The sequence below is a fragment of the Mus caroli genome, unplaced genomic scaffold (genome assembly GCF_978045245.1).
Source record: "Mus caroli unplaced genomic scaffold, Mus_caroli_1 scaffold_7, whole genome shotgun sequence".
Taxonomy (NCBI): domain Eukaryota; kingdom Metazoa; phylum Chordata; class Mammalia; order Rodentia; family Muridae; genus Mus; species Mus caroli.
In genome coordinates, this window is record NW_028227262.1 from 119162638 (window position 1) to 119186144 (window position 23507).

The 23507-nt window shown below is 44.9% G+C and overlaps 1 protein-coding gene across 2 annotated transcripts in view; it reads right to left on the minus strand.

Moving 5' to 3' along the window:
- Positions 1-2120: 2120 nt before the first annotated feature.
- Klhdc10 (kelch domain containing 10) overlaps positions 2121-23507 on the minus strand; it is a 55252-nt gene continuing 33865 nt past the window's right edge. For both annotated transcript variants that reach the window (XM_021164781.2, XM_021164780.2), the window contains 8 exons: positions 17948-18169; positions 15685-15839; positions 12530-12678; positions 10479-10563; positions 9707-9773; positions 9175-9222; positions 7550-7689; positions 2121-6776 (listed from right to left, as the gene is read on the minus strand). In XM_021164781.2, the coding sequence (XP_021020440.1) occupies positions 6567-6776; positions 7550-7689; positions 9175-9222; positions 9707-9773; positions 10479-10563; positions 12530-12678; positions 15685-15839; positions 17948-18169 (1076 nt within the window). In that variant the 3' untranslated portion in view covers positions 2121-6566. The remainder of the gene's footprint in view (positions 6777-7549; positions 7690-9174; positions 9223-9706; positions 9774-10478; positions 10564-12529; positions 12679-15684; positions 15840-17947; positions 18170-23507) is intronic.

Below are 23507 nucleotides of genomic sequence, written 5' to 3' on the forward strand. Positions count from 1 at the left end.
ATTAGCACCAATCTGAGCACTCTCCACGGCCACTAAAGCCTCACAGAGGTCTCAGGAGACACTATTAGTCCACTTGAGGAAGAATAACACTGGCACCATTTTACTCGTATTTCAGTGGCTCTCAAGGGAGGGAAGGGACGAGTCTGTTTGATCAAACTGTCATTCTCACATCAAGGTGACAAGGCCAGGACAAGCAAGCACTGTTCATCCCGGCCTTGGCTCTATAGTTCTTTGCTGGACAATTAGGCACAAGGAAGAGAGTGAGCAGCTGCGAGACAGGGGTCCCCAAATCCTTAACCCAGTTGATACAGAACTGAGATTTGTTAAGATACCACTTTATGGGCCGGGCGTGGTGGTGCAGGCCTTTAATCCCAGCACTCAGAAGGCAGAGGCAAGCGGATTTCTGAGTTTGAGGCCAACCTGGTCTACAAAGTGAGTTCCAGGACAGCCAGGGCTATACAGAGAAACCCCGTCTCAAAAAAAAAAACAAAAAAAACCCCACTTTATTTTAAAATATTTAAACTAACAACAGCAAAAACAAACAAACAAGCACCCCCAAAAAACAGTACTGAGTTTTGGGGATTCCAGCCCCACATTTTTCCTTTTTAAAAAGTATGTATTATTTTTTGAATGATTGTTGCACATGTGCAGAAGATAACCCTCAGGTGCATCTCGTCTTCTACCTTTGCGTGGGTCTAGGCGGCCACGCGCACAGCAAGACTTTTGTCTACTGAGGCACTTCGCCAGCCCTGCATGGTTTAGAAACCAGTGGCTTACACGTTAGCTCTGCCGCTGGCTTTGTTCTTCCTCCCTCCATTTACAGCCCCTCCCACTCGGTCCAAGCATGTATCAGACACGTGAGCATGCTACAAGTATGGCACTCACCTAATCTACAGAGCTGACACCAAACCCCGTGGGCTGACAGTCGGAGTGTCAGATGAAGGGGTGTTGTAGAGTTGTACACCACCCTTGGCAAGCATCCTGCTTAGCAGAGGCTAGCTTCCCAAGTTCCCCTATATCCTCCCCTCTAGTCCACTTCCTCTGACGGATGAGTAAGCCACACCCAAGGGAAACCAAGCTCTCCAGAGGCGGAGTGTTTCTGAGAGATAGGAACCAAGTCCTGTCCCAACCCAGAGTCTTCCTAAAACGGCCGCTCTGGGGCTAGAACCATGTGTGGCTATTTATATTTAAATACATTTAAATCAAGTTCCAGCTTCAGTTTGTCTGTCACAGTAACCAGTGTTGGAGTATTCAATAGCCCATGTGGCTGGTAGCTGCCACCCTAGTGGACAGTGCAGGTGGAGAACATGTCCTTTCACTAAACAAGGCTTTCTGCCGAGCGGGGGGAAAAAAAAACCGGAAAAAAAAAAAAAAAAGGTACCCGATGTGGATGGAGTGCCCCTTGTCCACTCTGAATTGAGAGTTGAGGAGACAGTTGCTGGGAGAAAGGTCACAAAATGAAGCAGGGCTAAGAATTGTGGTTTAGCCGGGCGTGGTGGTGCACGCCTTTAATCCCAGCACTCGGGAGGCAGAGGCAGGCGGATTTCTGAGTTCGAGGCCAGCCTGGTCTACAGAGTGAGTTCCAGGACAGCCAGGGCTACACAGAGAAACCCTGTCTCAAAAAACCAAAAAAAAAAAAAAAAAAAAAAAGAATTGTGGTTTAATCCCAAAGACCCCAGTAAAGGATTCAGCTCCCACGACTGACCGCCTTTTCTCTGGACTGCAAAGTCCCAGGACTGCGTACTGGGCTCACACCGCCCTTACACGTCCCTGTGTCACCTCAGCAACACCTAGGGAAGTCTGACAGCACAGGAACCTGCTCGGCAGTGGTCTGGGGTATCTAAAAGGTCGCAGTAAGAGAGGGGCCTGCTTGCCCCACAGGTTCTCCCTTGCCGAGAGCCGAGTTCTACAGAGCAGGCTATTGTGTGTCCAGGAGTTCCGGAAGGTGAACAAAGAGGGGTGGGGGTAATAGTGGAGGGCACGCAGATATGACAGAGCAAAGATGACTCTGGTGAGGACTGAAGAACATGTAGTGACAGGGTAGGGCTGGTGTCTGTGTCAAATAGGTGAACTCAAACATGTGCCCAAATTACTGCAGACTGCAATCATGGCAACTTGGACCAAGTAGATTTAGAGATTTATTGATCAGATTGTTTTAGAAAACCAACAACGAACACTGACAAGGTAGGTAAGTACAGGTGGAACGTTTCAGGGTAGGTTCACTTGCTCATAGGAAACCGGGAGAGGCGGGAAAGCTGCCCTGCTCACATGGCATGCACACCAGACTGCAAAAGGACGTCCACACTGTGCAACAGGACTGTGGCAAAGAGCTTTGAAGTAAGGCAAGCACTGTGTATGGCCTCCACTGCCTGCAGGAAGAGTAGAGCCTGGCCCAGCCTGGGAACAGCTCCAAAGGGAGGCTGACCTTTCCTGCCTGTCCCTACTGCCTCTGCAGGGAGAAGCCTGCACGCTCCCTAAGACTCCCCGAGCCAGTAGCTTCCCGCTGCCTCCTTTATATCCAACAGCAGTCACAACTACTTAGTGAAATTGGCCTTTTCTCTGAAAACTGCCTTTGACTCCCCCTCTGCAGACTAAGTGGGGCCTTTAAAAAAACTTCTCAAAAGTTTTAAAAAAGATTAACAACATGGAAAGACCACCAAGGAGATGGTGCTACCATCGAAGCACAACTCTGTTTTTGACACCAGACAAGGGAAGGTATTTTTTTTTTTCTTCCAAATCTCACAAACTTATGGACGAGTGACAACATATGGAGGACCCAGAACCCCCACTGCGCCTGCTTCAGGCCCAGCCAAAGCTACCAGAGCTCTAAGGTACCTGGGGACCAATGGAATTTACACCTATGGTAACCAGCTCTTGAAAAGCATGGCTGTAACAATAAATCCTCCCGCATTCACCCTGAAGCCCAACACCTGGAAACAACAGAGAACAAAAAGGAAAATGGCTTTTTGTGCTATGTCAGAGTGTTGGTGGGAGGGCCATTCTCTAAGCATCACTAAGACCACAGAAAAGCAAACTGTTTTTACAGGGGACAAAACCAATACAGTCCAAGAGGACAGAGCACCCTTGCTGCACACCAGGACATCAGACTGCAGAAGGTGACTCCAAAGGAGGAAACAGAAAAGCAAGCTTTGCCGAGAGCCAGGAAATGTGCTCAGAGGGTGGGGTTTCTGTTTCTGTCCAACACAGCCTGTTCATCCCACAGGAACTAAGAGTTCTCTCTGGTCAGGAAGTAGCAGAGAACTCAGCAGCAGGCTATGCTCAAGGTTCCCACCGATGGTTATTTTCCTACCAGAGTCTAACACCTCTAAGTTAACTGGGACCCTGGCCTGGCTAGCTGCTGGCCCTTCTTTGAGCTTCTTTTCCTTTCCTGACTTCTCGTCCCTTGAAAAGGGGATGTGTGTGGAAGAAGGACAGGAAGGGACAAGATATGTAAATCAACTGTTTGAAGGAGAAGGCTAAACATTGATTATCTATGTATTTCGATTGTGTGTGCTTTCACCTTGCTACAGTGGATAACAAAAGATCAGTCGTACTTTTAATCTAGAAATGTTAATATTTTCATCATATATATAATTTTAAAATCTAGCTCTGTACTGGAAATGAATGCTATAAAGCAAGCTTTTATATCAAATCATTAGGCCCTGAAAGATGATTTCTGCCAGTGGGAAGGAAGGGTTTTGTTTGTCCTGAAAAGCAGGTAAAGTTTTGATCTATTATATACTGGTTTGCAGTTTTCTGTAAAGTGGAAAATACCTTATCATAAAGAAAAAACCATTTAATAAGGTATTACATTCCCAGATAAATTAGTGTATATGGGGGAGGGGCTGTATTAACATTAGGTTTCAATTCTCTACCTGGGCAACACTTTCAAGTGGACTTCCTTATTCCTGGGCAAGACATGCAAATGGGAGACAGTACGAGCAGGGATGGGAAACCCTCAGCTCCTAACAAACTGAGGAACTAGAATAAGAAAACATGGACCTGAAAGAAATCCAGCTTTACCAAGAAGTTGGCTTATGATTGCACTAAAAAGTTCTTGGCATAATTTCACTCTAAGGTAATAAGTTGACTTGCCCAAGACAGGTACAAAAAGCAGTGTCACTGCTTTACAGTCGCCGCTGCTACATAATCTGTACAGACCATGTTTCTACATATTGCACTTCCAGGACTGCAGGAAGATGTCTGGGCACACCTCAAAAAGGCAGAGGGGCAGCGGGCATCACAACCTTCCCACACCAGGTGATGCCACTGGGAATCCCAGTGCTGGTTATAGAGAAACCAAAATGCTGGTGACCCTTCGAGAGGATCCAGTCACCTTCCTTTAAGTCCTTCTCCACAGTCATTTGGCATCCAGAACATGTGCGTGAGTGGCTGCGGCATTCAGCTGCTCCCCGCACCACTTTCGCTAGTGTTCTATTCAAAGACACTTTAGACCCAACATGCACTTCTAAGATACAGAATGTCGTTGATGTCAGGCCTCCAACATCCATCTCAAAGAGACTGCCTTCAACGGGCTTAAAAAGGATGCCAACAAGTGTTGGCTTGAACCAGCCCCCTTTCTACAGCTTTCTGGTATAGTCAGACCAGAGTCAGCCTCAGTAGTCCAAGGACCATGGGAGTCAAAGCACAGAGGCTGAACATTGCCTTTGGTCCCTATATAAACCAATGACAAATATCCTTCTGTCACCCTAGAAAACATGGCTTACTTAGTTTGGGATACACTTCCACCATGTGTCCAGGAGACCTGGCCCAGAGTCACACAGTTTTGAGCACACAGTGGCTCAGGCTGACTTGCTCTGGAGAGAGGTCTTATGAGGAGTGCGCCTATCGGTGGCAGGAAGTAAAAGCCACACCAACAGGAAGTGGCCAGAGCTGGGGGTTAAGACCCCAGAAGAGCAGCTCCATTCCCTCGCTCACAGATAAGGGCTTCTCTCAGGACCACAGAGCAAAGGCTCCACTAACTTAACCCACATGGATGGAGCATAAGGCCTGCTGGGAGCCAAAGGCAGGAGACCTCCCTAAGACTGCACACCGGGCAGGAACGTTTTTTTACTGTAACTCAAAGGTGACTTTTATTTCATATCAACTAAAGAGATCTCTTTTGGGCTAAAAAAAAAAAAAAAAAAAAAAAGAATAATGTTAAAGCTAGGTGGAAAAGAGGCACTTAAAGGAAAAATGTGTTTGAAATCTCCTACAAGCCTCCTCTGGAAGGAGCCTGCAGGGGGGACTGGCTGCACCCTCCTGCAGGCCTCTAGCATCCTGACTGCACCTATGGATACCCACAGGCTTACACAAGTCACTCCTCAGCTCTTCTAGCTGTCTGAGGACAAAAGGAGTAAAAATGTAGGTTACTTTTCTCTCCAGAAAGGACGAAACAAACTCAAAATCTCTCACCAACAGAAGCGAATCACCCTGTCTCACCCGTTCCTCCTGCTGGCTCTCCAATGACCCCTGCTTCTTGAGAAGGAGACTCTGTGCCTTTTCCCTTAAGACCTTCCTCTAGTCACTAGGCAACCACAACATCGTGTACACGGAAACGGACAGCAAAGGAGGCAACAAGCTCAGGAGGCAATCAAGAACCAACAGTTTGAGGAAACGCAGGGCCATGGTCCAGAGACTTAAAGAGCAGCAGCTGCTATGCTAGTCAAAGCCAGCACACCAAGCAGAAGGTAAGACAGTTAAGTCTGAAGGGTGCAGGTGCTGTGCTCTATATACTGTCCTAGACATTTACATCACACACTTAAGAGTCTACAATCCCCCACCAAGAGGTCAAAGACATATTTAAAGCCATTAATAAGCACAAGGGAAGTTCAGAACTGCCTGGAAAGAACTTGATGCCATATACATTTCATTTGAAAGACAACAATAGAGGGTGATGACGACAGACACACTAAACATTGGCAGGCCAACGCTAAGCACTGGAGCATTACAGGATTGAAGGCATCACTAATCGTCACTGAGCTGCCTGCTAGTGTCAAGGTCAGGCATTTTTACAGCAAGTCATGAAGCACCGTTGAGTCCAGCCACTCCGTACATCGCAGAAACACTAACTCAACATCCAGACTTAAGAACAACCTGCTAGACTACCAAGACTAGTGTTCTCGCTCTATCTCCCAGACCACAATTTGTTGTTGCTGGCTTTTTAAGCTTTGTGTTTGTTGATGATGATATTTTAATCTGTAGTGTTAGTTGACATGGTCAATATGCTCAGCATTAAAAGAAAAAAAGGCAACAATTTCTCTCTCTTGATTCTTAACATTATTAAGGGACTTTCAGATATTCCCTCAACTCCATCAAGAAAGAGGGAGTGCATAAGTGTGGGGTGCATTATGAGGGGCAGGAGGGAGGGGAGCAAAGAAGAAAGCACATGAGAAAGTGAAATGTCCATAAACTTAACCCATTCACAAAAAGGCATCTGATGTATTTTCTGAATAAGGCCTTGATCAGGGTAGCCAATCCTCTTTGTAGCACATTCTACACTGCCCATAAATAAAGGAGTCTCTTTAAATTAACATTTCCAGTATCAATGAACAGTCCAGAAATCTTCATTTCAAACGCTCGATGAGTTCTTGTGTGAGTCCAAGGTGCAGGAGCTGTGTTCGGGAGAGGTTTGCTAGGTTGGGGAAGGCCGCGAGCAGCTTCTCCCATGCCAGTTCCAGCAGGCTAGGTACCACCAGCCAGATCTTAAACAGCGACCCAGTCCGTTTGTTTTCATGGATGTTCACCACTCCTCCGTGGATGTACATGCAACCGGCCTGTGAACAAATGGCAGTGAGAAGAAGACAAAGTCAAACACCAGAGCAAGAGTGACCAAGGCAGACTCAGCAACGGAAACAAAACCACCTCACAGGCTGGAGATACAAACCAGGTAAAGCACTTGTGGAACTGCCAGGCCTGGGCTCAACACACAGGCCCACAGACACAGACTGTCTCACTGATCTAAACCTACGTGGAAACCAAGACTGTTTATATAGTGACCTGCTCATCTCAGCCTTCTGAGTGCTGGGATTACCATGGCCAGTTCTATAGTTTTGTTTTGTAATTTGATTTTACTGTGTTTTTGTTTGGTTTGGTTTGGGTTTTTTTTTTTTTTTTTTTTTGAGACAGGGTTTCTCTGTGTAGCCCTGGCTGTCCTGGAACTCACTCTGTAGACCAGGCTGGCCTCAAACTCACAGAGATCCACCTGCCTCTGCCTCATGAGTGGTGGGATTAAAGGTGTCCGTGTGTTTTAACTTCAAGTACAAAGAACTTTTTATTAACAATTAAATTTAGAGTATACTAATTATCCAAAGTACCAAATGCTGGTTATACTACAAAGATGAGAATCAGGTTTCTATAGTCTTTTCAATAATACGCTAACAGAGGGTGACATCATTCTGCTCTCTAATGCATTACATTGTTCCTTTAAACTTGGATGTGACTGTATTTCCCTCTCCTTTTCCAAATCTGGTTGCTATCAGCAACTTTTCCCTGGCTAGTCTTCCTCACTACCTACCACTACGTAATATCAATGTGAGAACAAACTCACAGGAGTGACGGCCGCACAGTGAAAGTAAACGGGCTCTGGCATGGTGGCAGGGAGCTTCACCCACTGAAACGTCTGCAGATTCAGCTTCCAGATGTCTCCCAGGATCACTTCTCCATTATAGCCCCCACAAATGAAGACATCTGTCATGAACAAAGGAAATGAGCTGCAGCTACAGGATGTCTTACAGAGAACACGTGGGTCATTCCACAACACACCTGGGACACTGGCTGGGATGGAGGATGCCAGCCCAAGGAGGCTTCATGGCAAGGCTCTCCAATCCAAATGTGACTCGGTTACAGACACCGCCAGTGCTTGAACTTCAGAGAAGCAGCACCGGCAGTAAATAAGCCAGGTGTAGGAGAGCTCATGCTCTGAAGGAGGTGGCTGTGCAGGACCAGGGAGATGCCCTGCAGGGAGCAGCCTAGCTACTTCTTCCTGGGACCAAGAGAAGCTAAAAATCCCATGAGTCAGAAAACACTAATCAAAAACAAAACACAGCTACAGATGAGTTTCCAAACTCTTCCTTTGAGGAACATCCTGGAAAGAGCATGCATTTTTTTATTCCCAGAGACAAATATGCTCCACGTGGACATATGGAGAAATGCACACTGCAATATGCACTCTGGGGGTCACAAAACAGGTTCTTCCTGGCCATCTTCAACCATGATAGCAAACACTCATTCAATCTGTAGAGCTGTTGGTTAGTTCATAACTATTGATCAATTTGTAGTAAAGGTCATGTGACCTTTTAAAGGCTGAGAAGTTCCAACTATACGGTGTGACTTCCAGGAAGCAAATGAATAAATGGCTAATTCAAGTTGGGATCATGTTTAATGCAATGCTGAATTAAGCTATAAAAAAGAGCAGAACATTTTTTGACTAGAATGCAAGAGAAACTTGAAAGCATCTCTCTGTTCTCAGAGGCAAAGCAGAGCAGCACTACCACCTATAAACCTCACCCAAGAGCATAAGCAATGGTTTAACACGCCCCGGTGAATATATAAGTGGCAGATAAATGCTACTTAAGTCTGAACTGGAGTGCTAAAGGCTGCAGCGGCCAAGCTCCTGCATATACCCCTTCCCAGGGGAGGAGGACCGGGTGTGCTCAAGGATGTTATCAAACTGTAGAAAATATTAATTACACAGTAAATTAAAAGTCATTAGCCAAAGGCTCATTATCACACTTAGATAAATCATACCAAGCCTTTGCTACAGGAGGCCCAAAGAATGAACTCGGACTTCTGACATCAGACAGAGAACAGAATAAATGTGATGGTATAGTACTCTGAGAGTTATTACAATTGTAGTACGGTGTGCACCAACGTCTTACTGCATAAGCACCCACAGTGCTGCACACAAATCATGCTGAAGGAGCCAGTGGTACAGTAACAGCTGACTTACCGTCAGCCTCAGAGTTCTTTTAACTGAGAGAGCCCAGACCCAAAACGACTTTACATTCTGAAAACTGCCAAGAGGCAAAACTCTCTACAGTTCCCTTTAAGTTTAAATTAAAAAGTAGGTGCTGTCTAAAATTATGCACCCCTTTTGAGGAGCTCATTAGGAAGCCAGTCATTCTCAGCAGCTATGATTACAGAAACGAATCAAACTTTATTTAGACTCCATACCATTTTTAATTTGAACACAACTGTGACATCGTCGGGCTGCAGGAAAACCTGTCAAACACATAAATACAGAAACTCAATTATTCACAGAAACCATCAGATTTTTTCGTTGTTGTGTGACTTTGTGTGTGTCTCTGTACTCCGCATGTGTGTGTCTCAGAGAGCCCAGCAGAGGAGAGCGGATCACTTGGAGTGAGCTGGGGTTGCAGGAGGCTGGGAACTGCCTGATGGTGGGTCTGACCTCAGGTCCTCTGGAAAGCAGTGTGTGCTTCACCCATGAGCCCTCTGCAGCCCCTAGGCCCCAGTCCTTATTTCACACGTGCTTCTCCCTGTGCCGTGTAACCCAATAACCCAGGTGAAACCTCTCTGCTGGGTTCCTAAGGGAGAATAATAACTGGACTGAGAATATCGGTAGTTGCTGGTGTCAGCTTTATAAATATTTTATGTGCCATACCACTTAAGAAAATCACCCTTACCTCCTAGAACACAAGTGCAAAATAGAATTGTAAAGCATGAATCAATACTTTTAATTTACCTATTTTTTCATGAGGTTTTGTTGCGATCTCCTCCCATGCATTTGTTTCAAGGTTGTATGCATGGATCTTGGAAGAAACAAGAGAACACATGTTCAGGTAAATAACTGTAATCTTAGTTACCATGGAAGCAGATTTTCTAAAAGTAAACATTTTTAGAACAGTTTTAGAAAAACTAGACTAAGGAGAGATGCACGTGCCTCTTAGTGGTCTGTGCTGCCCTACTGTGTGCTGTCCTAGACTGGTCACATGTCCACAGTGAGTGAGAGCTATTCTTGTAACAGAGAGAAATAAAGCAGCATTGGCGAGGGTACAGACAGAAGCCATGCAGACCTCTTACAGCCTGCTGCAAGGCCAGCAAGAGCTCTGTCCCCTGACCCTCATCTCTGTGATTTCTAATGCATTTGAAATGCCCTGGGGACGGATGACTAAGAGCCCTAAGGAGCTCGATGCTCTGGAGTCAGTGGTGTGGAGTCCCGACAGGGATGTCACATTCCCAGAAGCCTGCTCCAATTCTCTAGTCCCAATCCCTAGTCACCGCCTCACCCACTGCACTTTCATAAAGACTTTTCAGCGTGTGAAGAATGTGACTACCAACTGCAAAGCCTCTCAGGAGCTCTGTGTCCAACCTGTCACAGACAACACTGGTCACAAAACAAGTGCTGAAGCTGCTCCAAAATTCAAGTAGTCAACAGAACCATCTTGATTAGTATGACATATGCCTATCTATTCATCTCCCAGTACCTTTTACTTCTTTAAGAAAAAAACAACTACCTTGTTTAAGGAATAGGCTGTCCAGGAAGTACCTCCTCCCAAGATGTAAATCCTCTGCCCGTCATGAGCAATTTCATGTCTGTACCTGAAAATACCAAAACAAAACAAAACAAACAACTAGGTGGACATGACCTTCCTAAGGTTTTGCTGTGAGGTTTTTATTAACTAAATATATAACATTATTTATGTTAATATGTGATAAATGATTAGAAATGACCTAAGTGTTAACCAGCAGTGAACTGGTTAATGAATTACAGAATATATACAAAATGTATTAGTATACAGTCAATAAGGAATAAAGGATGGCTAATCCACTCAGAAGTTCTTTTCATACCATTATCTGGAAAAGAAATGAGCTCCACACTAAACAGGCTGCAGGCAGGGTTAAAACTTCCAGCCATGTAAACACTCGCAGGTGAGAGGGTGTCTAATCAACTAGTATCTTAGCTATCTCTAAGATTAATTTTATCTTTCTTTCTTAGTTTGCTGATTTGTGTTTTTTAGATTGTCTATAATCTTCCTGTCATAGGTCTGTAAAAGGAGAAATTATTATCTAATAAATGATCAACCTGTATTTAATTAAACCCTACACTATGAGTTTTAAGATATTTGACAAAAACTGTGTGTACAGTATGCTGAATGAAACACCTACTAGAACTTTCATCTAGGCAACTAAGCTAGAAGTGAAACTTTCCCCCCCAGAGTGAAAGGCTCTGTGTACTATTCTTGGTTGTCAATTGAGTATATCTGGAATTAACTAAAACTAGATATACCTGTGAGGGCTTCTTTCTTAAAATATTTGAAGTGGAAAGACCCACTTTTAATCCAGATCTTTTGAGGTAAGAAGATCCACCTTAAATCTGGGTCACACCTTCTGGTGACAGCCTATACAAAGGACATGGATGACGGAAGCTTGCTCTCTCTGGCATTCCAGTCTACCTCTTCAGGATTGCAGTGTATACTGAAGACCTAATGAGACAGCCAGCCTGTGGACTGAACAACCACAACTACTGGGTTCTTGGGCCTGCCATAGGCAGATGGCCACTGTTGGACCATAGCCTATAAGCCGGTGTGTGTGTGTGTTCTATTCTTCTAGAGACTCCTGACTAGTACAGGCTTTCTTTGAATTGGAATTTCTTTTTTAAAAAGATGTGTTTGATGTACCTGGGTGTTCCGTCTGCATGCACTCTGCGCACGCAGCGGAAGGGAGAATGGCATCCTGTGGGTCTATAGTTATAGACAGCTGTAAGTTGCCATGTGGGTGCTGAGAACTGAGCTCAAGAGCTCTAGAAGCCATGGTAACCACTGAACCATCCCCCAGGCCTTTAGAATTGGAATTCTTTTTATTTATTTTTATTTTTTGAGTGACGAAGGGGTGGGGCGGGGGTTGGGTGGCATAGTGGTTTGAGACAGGGTTTCTCTGTGCAGCCCTGGCTGTCCTGGAACTCACTCTGCAGTCCAGGCTGGCCTGTCTCCCCAGTACTGGGATTAAAGGCTGAGGTAAGAAAATCCTGCTTCAGCTTCCCAGTGGCAACAATGTATATAGAAGGCCACTATGTGAAAATGCTCGCCTTTCCCTGAAATGCCCCAGTGATCAAAGCATAAATTATATCCAAAGAACTGCCTTACGGACCATCTCCATCTCCCAAGTTCCCTCCCAGGCAGCCCAGCAGCATCCTACTGCAAGGACACTAGAGTACAGCAAATGGAGACATGACGTTTAAGGCAACAAAAGACACCCAGTCAGTCTGAAGAGAGGGAATACTCTCTTCCAGTCAATACTCACTGACCCTCAGTATGACTTTTAGTGGTAACTGCTACTATTGGTTTCTTTCAAACATTGCTAGCCTCTTACTACTAAAGGACAACAGAAATAATATATTAAAAATGTTACACTTATAGGAAAATACTCTATTCTCATTAGCAGACCTTTCTTCTCTACTAGTCTGGATCCAGTCTGGATCCAGCGACTTCCCTTCTTCATGTTGCTAAGGCTCTGGAAGAGGTCAGATTTCAGCAAGAAAGGCTAGTGCTCAGTCCCCGCATCTCACCTCTCCTCCGGCAGGTCACAGGACAGGTTGTTTGGTTTGAGTTGTGTCCACACCATGGTGTTGAGATCTAACTTGTGCAGGTCTGTGCTATAGATGTAGCCGGTTGTTCCCCCAAAGACATAAAGGGACCCATTGATGAGGGCCATGGCCTGTGGAAGGTGAGTGAGAAATAGTCCTTAATACTTTAGCACAGATGTCCCCAAACCGTGTTTATCAAATTCTCTTCTTTTTGCTTTTTCTTAGGTTTGTTTGTTGTTTTTGTTGTCATTGTTGTTTTTGTTTTTCAAGACAGGGTTTCTCTGTGTAGCTTCGGCTGTCCTAGAACTCACTCTATAGACCATGCTGGCCATGAATTCAGAGATCCATCTGCCTCTCCCTCTCAAGTGCTGGGATTAAATGTGTGCATGAACACCCGCCTGGCCTCTTCTTCTTCAGCCTTTAAGCTGTGTGAATCTTGGGCAGAAACTTGTCTCAGTAGTTGGAGTGTTTCCTGTTCTCCCAGAGAACTGGAGTCAGTTCCCACCAGCCATTTGGGTAGCTCATAACCACCTGTGACTTCAGCTCCCCAGGCACCTGTGCACACACACTGCATAAACAAAAATAAAATATCAGGGTTGAAGCAATGGCTCAGCACTTAGTCCGGTTGCTCTTGCAGAGGACCTGAACTTAGTTTCCAGCACCCACATGGTGTCAAAAACATCCTGTACCTCCAGTTCCAGGAGATCTCACACCCTCGTCTGTCTTCTTTGGCACTACATACAGATGTAGTACACACATGCAAGCAAAACACATATACACATAAAATAAATCTAAAAATAAAATAAAGTGTCAAATTTTGACTCAGGTGTGATAGTGTTTGCTTATAATTCTAGTACTCAGGAGGCTGAGGCAAGATCTGAAGTCTGAGGGTAGATTAGGTGCTCCATAGTGAGTTCCATGACAAACTGAGCTACAAAGTGAGACCTTGTCCCAATAAAATGAAACAAAAGAAAAACAAAAAAGACAAAACAACAAAAAGGAAACATAAGCAAACAAATAAAAAAAATCACATCAAAATCTCAAAAAACTAAAGGTAAAAAGGCTGGTGAGATGACCACTGAGTTCAAAGTGCTGGCCTTACAGCCTGATATACGAGCTCATCCCCAGAATCTAGTGACGGGAAACAACCAACCTGTAGAAGTTGTTCCCTAACCTATACCTGTGGGCTGTGTGGCATCTGTGCATACACACGCACACATGCACACAACACACACACACACTCTAATAATAATAATAAATGAACAATTTTGAAAGGTTAAAATTCAGGCCCTTCATCCAGGTGAGCTAACAGATGCCTAATCATCCCAACTGTCATGAAGTTGATCTCAAGCTGGGACCAGCAACACGTGAGCCCTTGTCCACGAAGGAATGAAGAAATGACTAAGGCATTGTACAGAACTCAGGGGCTGTTTTCCCCTCACCTATACAAAGGTGAAGCTTTGCCAGTTCTACCTAGAAAGGAATCTGTCAGATGACTCTTAAAGGTCACGACAGTAGGGACAGTGAACAGGAACACCCCCTGAAAGCTACTTCTCCTCTAAGCAGTGAGAAGAAATACACTCCAAGCAGCAGCAACAGGAAACTAAGCTAGCATCATCCTAGAGTATGAAATGCAGAGCTGGCACTCTCCACCAGACTCCTCTTCGGAGGACTTACTCGGAAGCACTGCCACGGCTGCTTCTCAGAGCTTGTGTGCTGGGAGAGAGTGTGATCTGGGACTCTTTCAAAGTTAGAGCTCAGAAGTGTTTAACCACGCCTGTGTGCCAGACAGCTGAGCCAGATGCCACACAGTGCCTACTGTAAGTGCAGCTACTTGTCTTAAAGTCTGTTTATAGGGCAGCCAACTATCTTTCTGGATATCTTTACACTGACCTACACAATCTCTACATGTCTTAGTTCAAACTCCTGTTCAGTCTCTTATGAGCTATACTTCTTGGAGATAAAGTTCTTCAGAGAGTTCTGTCATCAGACCAGCCTCAGACCATGCTAAAGCTCCACATTACTAAAGGTTGGTGTAGTTAAGGAAATTTCCAAGTAGATCTAGCTCCTGACCTTCAAGTTGGATTAGAAGCAAACAGTGGCCCTGGGAAGATGGCTTGCTGGGTAGAATGCTGCTGTGCAAGCCTAAGGCCCAAGATCAGTTCCTAACACCTTTGTGAAACAACAATCCAAACAAGTCAGGAGTGGTCAGATGTACTTGTACACACAGGGCTGGCGAGGCAGGGTCGGCAGACCCCTGCAGCTCACTGGCCAGGATGCAGAGCTGGCGAGGCAGGGTCGGCAGACCCCTGCAGCTCACTGGCCAGGATGCAGAGCTGGCGAGGCAGGGTCGGCAGACCCCTGCAGCTCACTGGCCAGGATGCAGGGCTGGCGAGGCAGGGTCGGCAGACCCCTGCAGCTCACTGGCCAGGATGCAGAGCTGGCGAGGCAGGGTCGGCAGACCCCTGCAGCTCACTGGCCAGGATGCAGAGCTGGCGAGGCAGGGTCGGCAGACCCCTGCAGCTCACTGGCCAGGATGCAGGGCTGGCGAGGCAGGGTCGGCAGACCCCTGCAGCTCACTGGCCAGGATGCAGGGCTGGCGAGGCAGGGTCGGCAGGCCCCTGCAGCTCACTGGCCAGGATGCAGAGCTGGCGAGGCAGGGTCGGCAGACCCCTGCAGCTCACTGGCCAGGATGCAGGGCTGGCGAGGCAGGGTCGGCAGACCCCTGCAGCTCACTGGCCAGGATGCAAGGCTGGCGAGGCAGGGTCGGCAGGCCCCTGCAGTTCACTGGCCAGGCAGCCTGGCCTCATCAGCAAGCCCCAGAAGCCAGAGACAGTATCTCAAAAAAAGAGAGAAAAATCAAAAGGTGGACAGCTCCTCAGGAACAATACCTGAGGCTGTCCTCTCGCCTACACACGGAAAACAAACTCAACACACAGCCCAGAACGGTGACAAGAAGAGGGGGGAATGTAAGATCCATAAATTATACTTTCACACCAGAAAGTGAAATGCCCCATCAAGTCCCATCTCCACTGCAACCACAGCAACACTGGATTCTGACACTGTTGCTAGAGCACAAAACATGAGGCAAGCGCAAGGCAAGTGCACGGCCGTGGACCTGCCATGGCAGGCAGTACCTGTCCGTATATACGGCTGGGCCTCTTCCCCCGACAGCTGAGTAGAGCCCATCTCTTGTACTTCACATTGCAGACATGGACGTCATTGCCGTTGCTCTCACCAAACGGGATGCCTGTACCTCCGAACACTAACAGGTTGTTTCCATGCAGCACAACTGGGGAGGAAGAAGCACACATTCCACTCGTGCACTGCTATCTGTAGCATGCTGCCCCATGAGCCCAGACCACCTGAGAAGCTCAAACATGTCTACTTTAATGATCTAAGATCACACATATCTAACTATAGGATTTTGCAAAAGAAACGGCTTAGTTAATACTAGATGGACAACTCTCACACGGCTCACTGCTAGATATATGATAAACAGCCACAACGCACTTGTACAATTCACTAAATAAAATAATGTGCATAGCAATGTCAAGTCTACAGAATACATTGCTGTTCAAGACAGCTCAAATACACAGCAAAACAGAGGAAAAGGATCTATCATCTTTGTCTTAGAAAAGACCCCATAGGACTGGAATGGGGATTAAGGGCTCAATCTCTGCCAGAGGAATAATCTTTACATTTTAAACTATACTTTCTTTTTTCTTTTTCTTTCTTTCTTTTCCGAGGCAGGGTTTCTCTGTGTAGCCCTGGCTGTCCTGGAACTCACTTTGTAGACCAGGCTGGCCTCGAACTCAGAAATCCACCTGCCTCTGCCTCCCAAGTGCTGAGATTAAAGGTGTGTGCCATCACGCCCGGCTTTAAACTATAGTTTCTGCCAGTTTAATCCTCTACCAGATAAAAAGAACCACCAATATCCTGCAGGCAATTTTGGTATTCTACCTTTCTCTTTTCTGTTTGCCACATTGTGCACAATCCTCCCTCCCTCCTTCCCTCGTCCCTCTCATTTCAGTAGCTCCTCAACTTCCCCACAATCCCAGGGCAGTGGTGGTGCACACCTTTAATCCCAGCTCTCAGGAGGAAAGGCAGGTGGATTTCTGAGTTGAAGGCCAGCCTGGTCTACGGAGTGAATTCCAGGACAGTCAGGGCTACACAGAGAAACCCTGTCTCAAAAAATAAAAACATACAAACAAAACCTCCCCACAGGGCTGGTGAGATGGCTCAGTAGGTAAGAGCACCCGACTGCATTTCCGAAGGTGCAAAGTTCAAATCCCAGCAACCACATGGTGGCTCACAACCATCCGTAATAAGATCTGACTCCCTCTTCTGGAGTGTCTGAAGATAGCTACAGTGTACTTATATATAATAAATAAATAAATCTTAAAAAAAAAAAAACCCCTCCCCACAATCCTTTAACTCACACAGTGCAGTAGTTAAGTCTGTACTCCAGTGCCGTCAGGAGTTGGATTTAATTCTAGTGGGACTTTAGGAAAGCTAGTTCAAACACCCCTGAGGCTGGAGCTGTAAATGTTATTCTCTTTTCTCTTTCATTACTACTTTCCTCTCTCTCCTGTCTCCCTTTCTGTCTGCATCCAGAGCTTGGTGCACTCCATCATTAAGCAATGAACCCATTTCCACTTTTAGAGATGCTAAACAGAAACAGAAGTAATCAATGTTTGTTTTTTAACTCCTCTATTTTCCGGAGATAAGGTCTTGCTATGTAGCTAAGGCTGGCCTCAGAATCACTATGTAGCCCAGGCTAGCCTACAATTCATTGCAATCCTTCTGTCTCAGCCTCCCAAGTGCTGGGGTTACAGGCATGCACCACTGTACTGTAAAAAGAGTTTAAATAGCTTGCTGAAGGTTTCCTAAAAAGAGCTGGGATTCAATCCCAAGCAGTCTGGCTTCAGAGCATTTACTTTTAGTCATCTATTCTCAGGGCCCCTCTCAAACCTTGGTTCTTCATTTGTACAATGGCAATCACTGTAGAAACCTGTATCACAATGATGCTGTAAGGAAGTGAAGACCTTCATTTAATAGCTATTAATTACTATAGCTGCAACTCCAGCTTTTCATTTGACTACATTTTCCCTAGGATATATGTAATACTTTATATTGACCCTGAGATGGTGTTAGTCTCACTTTACAGGTAAATAGTTAAAACCTCATCTGGCAATCCAATATTATACAGTTAGACTCAAACCCAGGAACCCAGATTCTGAGTCATTACTCTGAATTACCACCACAGTGAAATACCTATTCCGTGACAACGCTTCATCATGTTGCAACAGTGTACGTTATTAAGAAGGGACAAGTGACAACAAACCTGCCATTTCAGATAGTTCACAAAGTCAAAACTTCAAAACTGCTGGCACTTACGTGACATAGATGCCAATTCCCGGGGCATGTAGCCATCTGTGCCCATCTGGTGCCACACGCCTGTTGCAAAATGATACCGCCAAAGCTCCCTGAAGAGAGGGTAGTCTTCGTTATCCGGCCCTCCCGATTCATCATAGTCTGGGTTATACCCTCCAAACACATAGAGATTGGTATTGTCTGCCACACAACGGTGTCCACTGCGGGCTGGGGGAGGTCTGTGGCCTAAAGAAGAAGAGGATGGTTTTCCAAAAGAGGCTTCAGATGAGGAGCAGAAACAGAATTAGTAACAACCACCTGAACTTCCAAAGGGAGTGGGGGGGGGGGGATCCTAACACACATGTATGTCATTTACCTAGCTTATTTTATGCACTTACACAGACTACTTAAGATTTTAGGGAGTTAGTCTCCATTTTTATTTCCTACGATTTTTAAATTTCAAAGACTAAAAGATTCTTCCCAGGAGAGGTGACACAGCATGATAAACTCAAGAAAATGACTGACAATATGGAATTCAAGAGAAGCAAGAGAGGCCTACTGCTTCAGACGCTAAGGTCAGAGATCAGATCTCGTCCTCTTTCAGTGAGAGCAGAGGCAAGCTAGATTAAACTGTGACTGTTGGAGAGAGTAATCACAAACATGCATGAGTCATGTCTAAATAAACACATACATGTAAGTATACGCTTAAAAAGAAAACTGGCTCTCGTGTACTCAGAGCAAAATTAAACTTTGAATACCATTCCAAAACTTTTCAAAGAAAATCCTGCATTTATCCCAAAGAACATCTTATATTCTGTTTAAGGCTACTACTAAGAAAAGCTATTATGGAAAAATTTTAAACTCAAAATGATCAAAAATAAAAAACTGTAGGTAAGACCTAACCTCTGAAATGCTCCATGATATGGGTAAAGACAGCATTTTCTGGATAGGACTCCAGGACCCTTCCCCACAACCTTCCCCGCCAAGGACAAAGTTTGTCAAACAGGAAGGAAGCAAGTTATAGATTTTAAATATTTTTCTTTATGATAGCAAGAATCCAGCTTGCCTTGTGCATGGTTAGCAAGCATTCTGTCACTGAGCTACAGCCTGAGGTTTCAGTTCTGTCACCAGCTAGACCTGTGGCACAAGCCTGGAATCAAAAGTCCTCAGGAGGCTGAGGTCGGAGACCCATCATCTCAGGGCCTGCCTGGGCTCACAGCATAAGTTCAAGACCAACCTAGGCAATTTGGGGATATAGCTCCAGTGGGTAAAGTACTTGCCTAGCATATTTAAGGCCCTTGGCTAAAACCTGGTATACAATAAGTAAATGACTGAATTATATACATAATTCATTTAAACTAATTTTGAGATCAGTTTAAAGGGAGAAAAAAAATCCACTACTTTATATTTCAATTATCCTTACAACTTCTTATAACAGTCTACAGAAGTCCTTAAATAGTTACAGAACCAAACAAGCTGCAATAGGATATGGACTATGATGACACTACATTTGTTACTACCCTAAAGATATCTCTATTTTATGTGCTACTGATGATAGTATAATGTCCACTAGTACTTAGTACACTGCCAGACACCAAATATGCTTTACTAATTAGTATTTATTACCAACCTAGTAAGGCCTTTTGTGTCTTTTTAAGCAAAAACTCTACTTTATATGATAAACTTTGGAACAAGAATTAAAATGCTATGCACAGAACTAGAGTACCTGAAAAACAAAGCAACAATGTATCTTTTAGTCACTCTTGTCCTGTCAGTCCTGTGTGTAAATCACTGACAGCTCTTAAGGCCTAGGTTAAGCATCTCAGAGCCCTCTGATGCTAAACCACTTCCTTTCAGTTACTCACTAGAGCTGTTAGCCTCATTGCCCAGCAAGCCTGGAGTCCTTCCTTTGACCTTGGCCTAGGCCACCTGCTCTCTAATTCTCCAGTGTAGAAATGCTCTCAAATCTACCATATGTCCCTTTAGGTTCTTCTGGATCAGCAGCCTCCGTTCAATGTTAGGGCAGACCTAAAGTTATCGAGATGGGAATACTGTATTTTGTAAATATGAGTCCAATGCCAGGCAAGTCGACTTCAGGCAACTGGGCATTTACAAATGATTTATGATTTGGTGTAAGGGAAGAATTAAGTCTCCTTCTGGCACACTGAGAACAGGAGAGTAAGCTATGGGAGACTGAGCAAGGGCTCCCAGGACATCCTAGTTCTTTCGTCCAGGACCTTGGTGTAGACACAACCTTCCACTGAATCTGTTTCCTCATCTGTGCTGGGGACGGCCCTGTGCCTCACAGGTGTGCTACTGTTAAGTGCTCACTGGCTTACATGTCTATCTCTCCAGGTGGTGGAGAGCTATGTGAGGAAAGAGAAATGTAGGTGCACCCACTTTCCTGTAACCTAGTGTAAGGCTCACAGAAAACACTGAAGGGGGCTGAGAATGGAACTGGTTTCTAACTGATTCTTCTCCACTCATTTCATGTTTGTTTTTTCCTGCAAATAGAGTAAAAGTTCCTCAAAGGCAAACAGCATGTACAATTATCCTGCATTACCCACATCACGTGACACAGCCAGAAAATACAACACATCTAAAAGTTTCCCTGGGTTTAACTTTAGGCCAAAGTAAACAGTGGCAGGAATGATTAAAACAATGACCGGCTCTGTGGACTCTGACACAGTATTTCCAAGATAGATGGCGTGGAGCTCAACAGCGAGCAGGCGCTGAGCACGTGGGAAGCCTGGCTTCAAACTCCAGCACCAAAGGAATAGAAGGGGGCGAGGGCGAGTGTGACTAGGGGACAGCTAGATTGTGTAATGATCTTTGCAAGGTACAAATGCATCTAGGAATTAGCAAGACAACCGTAAAACAGTTGCTATGTTCACTGGTCAGGAATGAAGACTCTCATGTTTTTTGTTTCTAGAAGGCGTTAGATAATTCTTAGGTTTTACATTTTTGGGAAAATGTGAAAAGAAAGACAGTAGCATTCTAGAACTTTCAATGGACACAGAGCAGAAAACATGGTCTAGGCTTACCACCATTTTGGCGATGAACATAACATGTGGATCAAACACTAGGGCAAAATGAAAAGATGATTTGACATAAAATGTACCCATTCATTCATTCTAAGCCCCAAAATTACTGGACAACAGCTGTGAACTGTTATTATGACAGGTTCTGGGCCAGTGACACTGTCTCTGGGGCTTACAGCCTAGCTCTGCCCAACATAATGCAGTAATTCCTGGCTACACTTGAAATGTGGCTGGGCCCAACGGGAATTTGTGTTCAAAAATTTAGCATCCCTAAAAGAATGTAAAATTGCTGGGCAGTGGTGGCGCATGTCTTTAATCCCAGCACTTGGAAGGCAGAGCAGGCAGATTTCTGAGTTCAAGGCCAGCCTGGTCTGCAAGTGAGTTCCAGGCCAGCCAGGGCTACACAGAGAAACCCTGCCTCGGAAAAACAAAACAAAACAAAAAACCAACCAAACAACCAAACAACCAAAAAAAGTAAAATTACCAGTTCTACATTAATGATATAATAAAATGATATGGGTTAAATAAAAATATTAACATAATGTCTTGTTTTTCATGTGGCTGCTACAAAACTTTAAGTTTGTAGCTCCCGTGTCTCCCAGATAGTGGTGAGTTAATCTAACTGCTAACTTCTGCTGTTCTCGTGATCTAGGCTAATTAAATGGCTGGGTAAGAGCATCTGACCAGTACTTGATCAATGCTGACCATTCTGTCAAGGAGCCTTCAGAGCTGCACAGGGTTAAGTTCTTTCTCCACAGAACCCCTTCCTATAGCCCAAGAGTGACTCCCAAATAGCTGAAACCCATTTCTTTCTTTTCTTTTTTTTTTTTTTTCGGTTTTTTGAGACAGGGTTTCTCTGTATATCCCTGGCTGTCCTGGAACTCACTCTGTAGACCAGGCTGGCCTCAAATTTAGAAATCCCGCCTGCCTCTGCCTTCCAAGTGCTGGGATTAAAGGCCTGTGCCACCACGCCCGACTCCTATTTCATTTTTAAAAAATCACAGGAATGTATCAGGGCAGAAGCCAAGCACATGTGGCCAGCTCCTTGACCTTAACAAAATGAAATTTAGTTTTAGTATAAAGTCTCTGAGTCCTCCACCAAGTTTTCTGCTGATACAATCATCCACAGGTTTGGATTGCCTGCTTCCAAAACTCTCACTAGAAAACAGAGGAGTAGGTTTCAGAGTGAGCTCAGAAGTAAAGATTCACAGAGCCAAGGCCAAAGACCAGCACCCAACTCCTGTAACATACATATCACTCACTCACACACACACACACACACACACACACACACCACGCAATGTAAAAATGTGTAAGTGAGGAATGAAAAATGACCCTGCATGCTGAGGTGATCTGAACATCAGAAGACACACGTAGCTGTGGGACCTGGACAGCTGAGCCATTTTCTTTCCCGAGGCAAGCATCTGTTCTAACTCAGGGGTAAACAGGAGTTATGGTAACTAGGGAGGTGGGTTGATTTTGTAGCAGAAACCAGCTAGTTTTCTGAGATTATGCAACAGATGACTAGGTCATTTCCAATATTCTCATTATTATAAGTAATACTGGACTAAAGTTTCTTCTACATATTCCTATGAAAATTATGAATAAATCTAGAAATAGAATTTTTGGGTCAAAGAAACATGCATGTCAAATATTTACAAATATAACTATTATAGAGCTATACTACTGGACTATTTATAATCCTAAGTATGTGTATGAAAGTGTGTATTTTGAACTTTTCCTGAGACAGGGTCTTAAGTAGCCCAGGATCACCGCAAACTCTCTACACAGCCCAGGATGATTAAGCTACTGATCCTCCTACTCCTACTTTCAGAACGCTAGGATTACAGATAGGGGTCACCATGTCCAATTTTCACAGTGTCGGGGATGAATGAAAGGCAAGTGTGCTACCAACTGAACTACACACCCCTCATAGCACTACTGCCTTCCTATCTTCCTTATTGAGACAGGGTCTCGGGATATAGTCTGGGCCAGCTTTTAACTCTCTAGAGGCAGGATCTCACTATATAGTATTGGCTGACCTGAAATACAGTCTTTAGATCAGACTAGCCTTAAACTCTTAGAAACCTGTTTATGTCTCTCCAGTGAAAGGATTAAAGGCATGTACCACCACATCTAGACAAGCCTCAAACTCCTGATTTTCTTTCTCTGCTTCCCCAGGGTGCAGTCCAGAAAATTTTTTTTTTTTTTTTTGGGTTTTTGGTTTTTCGAGACAGGGTTTCTCCTTATAGCTCTGGCTGTCCTGGAACTCACTTTGTAGACCAGGCTGGCCTCGAACTCAGAAATCCGCCTGCCTCTGCCTCCCGAGTGCTGGGATTAAAGGCGTGCGCCACCACGCCCGGCTCTATTTTTTTTTTTTTAAAGATTTATTTATTGATTATATGTAAGTACACTGTAGCTGTCTTCAGACACTCCAGAAGAGGGAGCCAGATCTCGTTACGGATGGTTGTGAGCCACCATGTGGTTGCTGGGATTTGAACTCTGGACCTTTGGAAGAGCAGTCGGGTGCCCTTACCCACTGA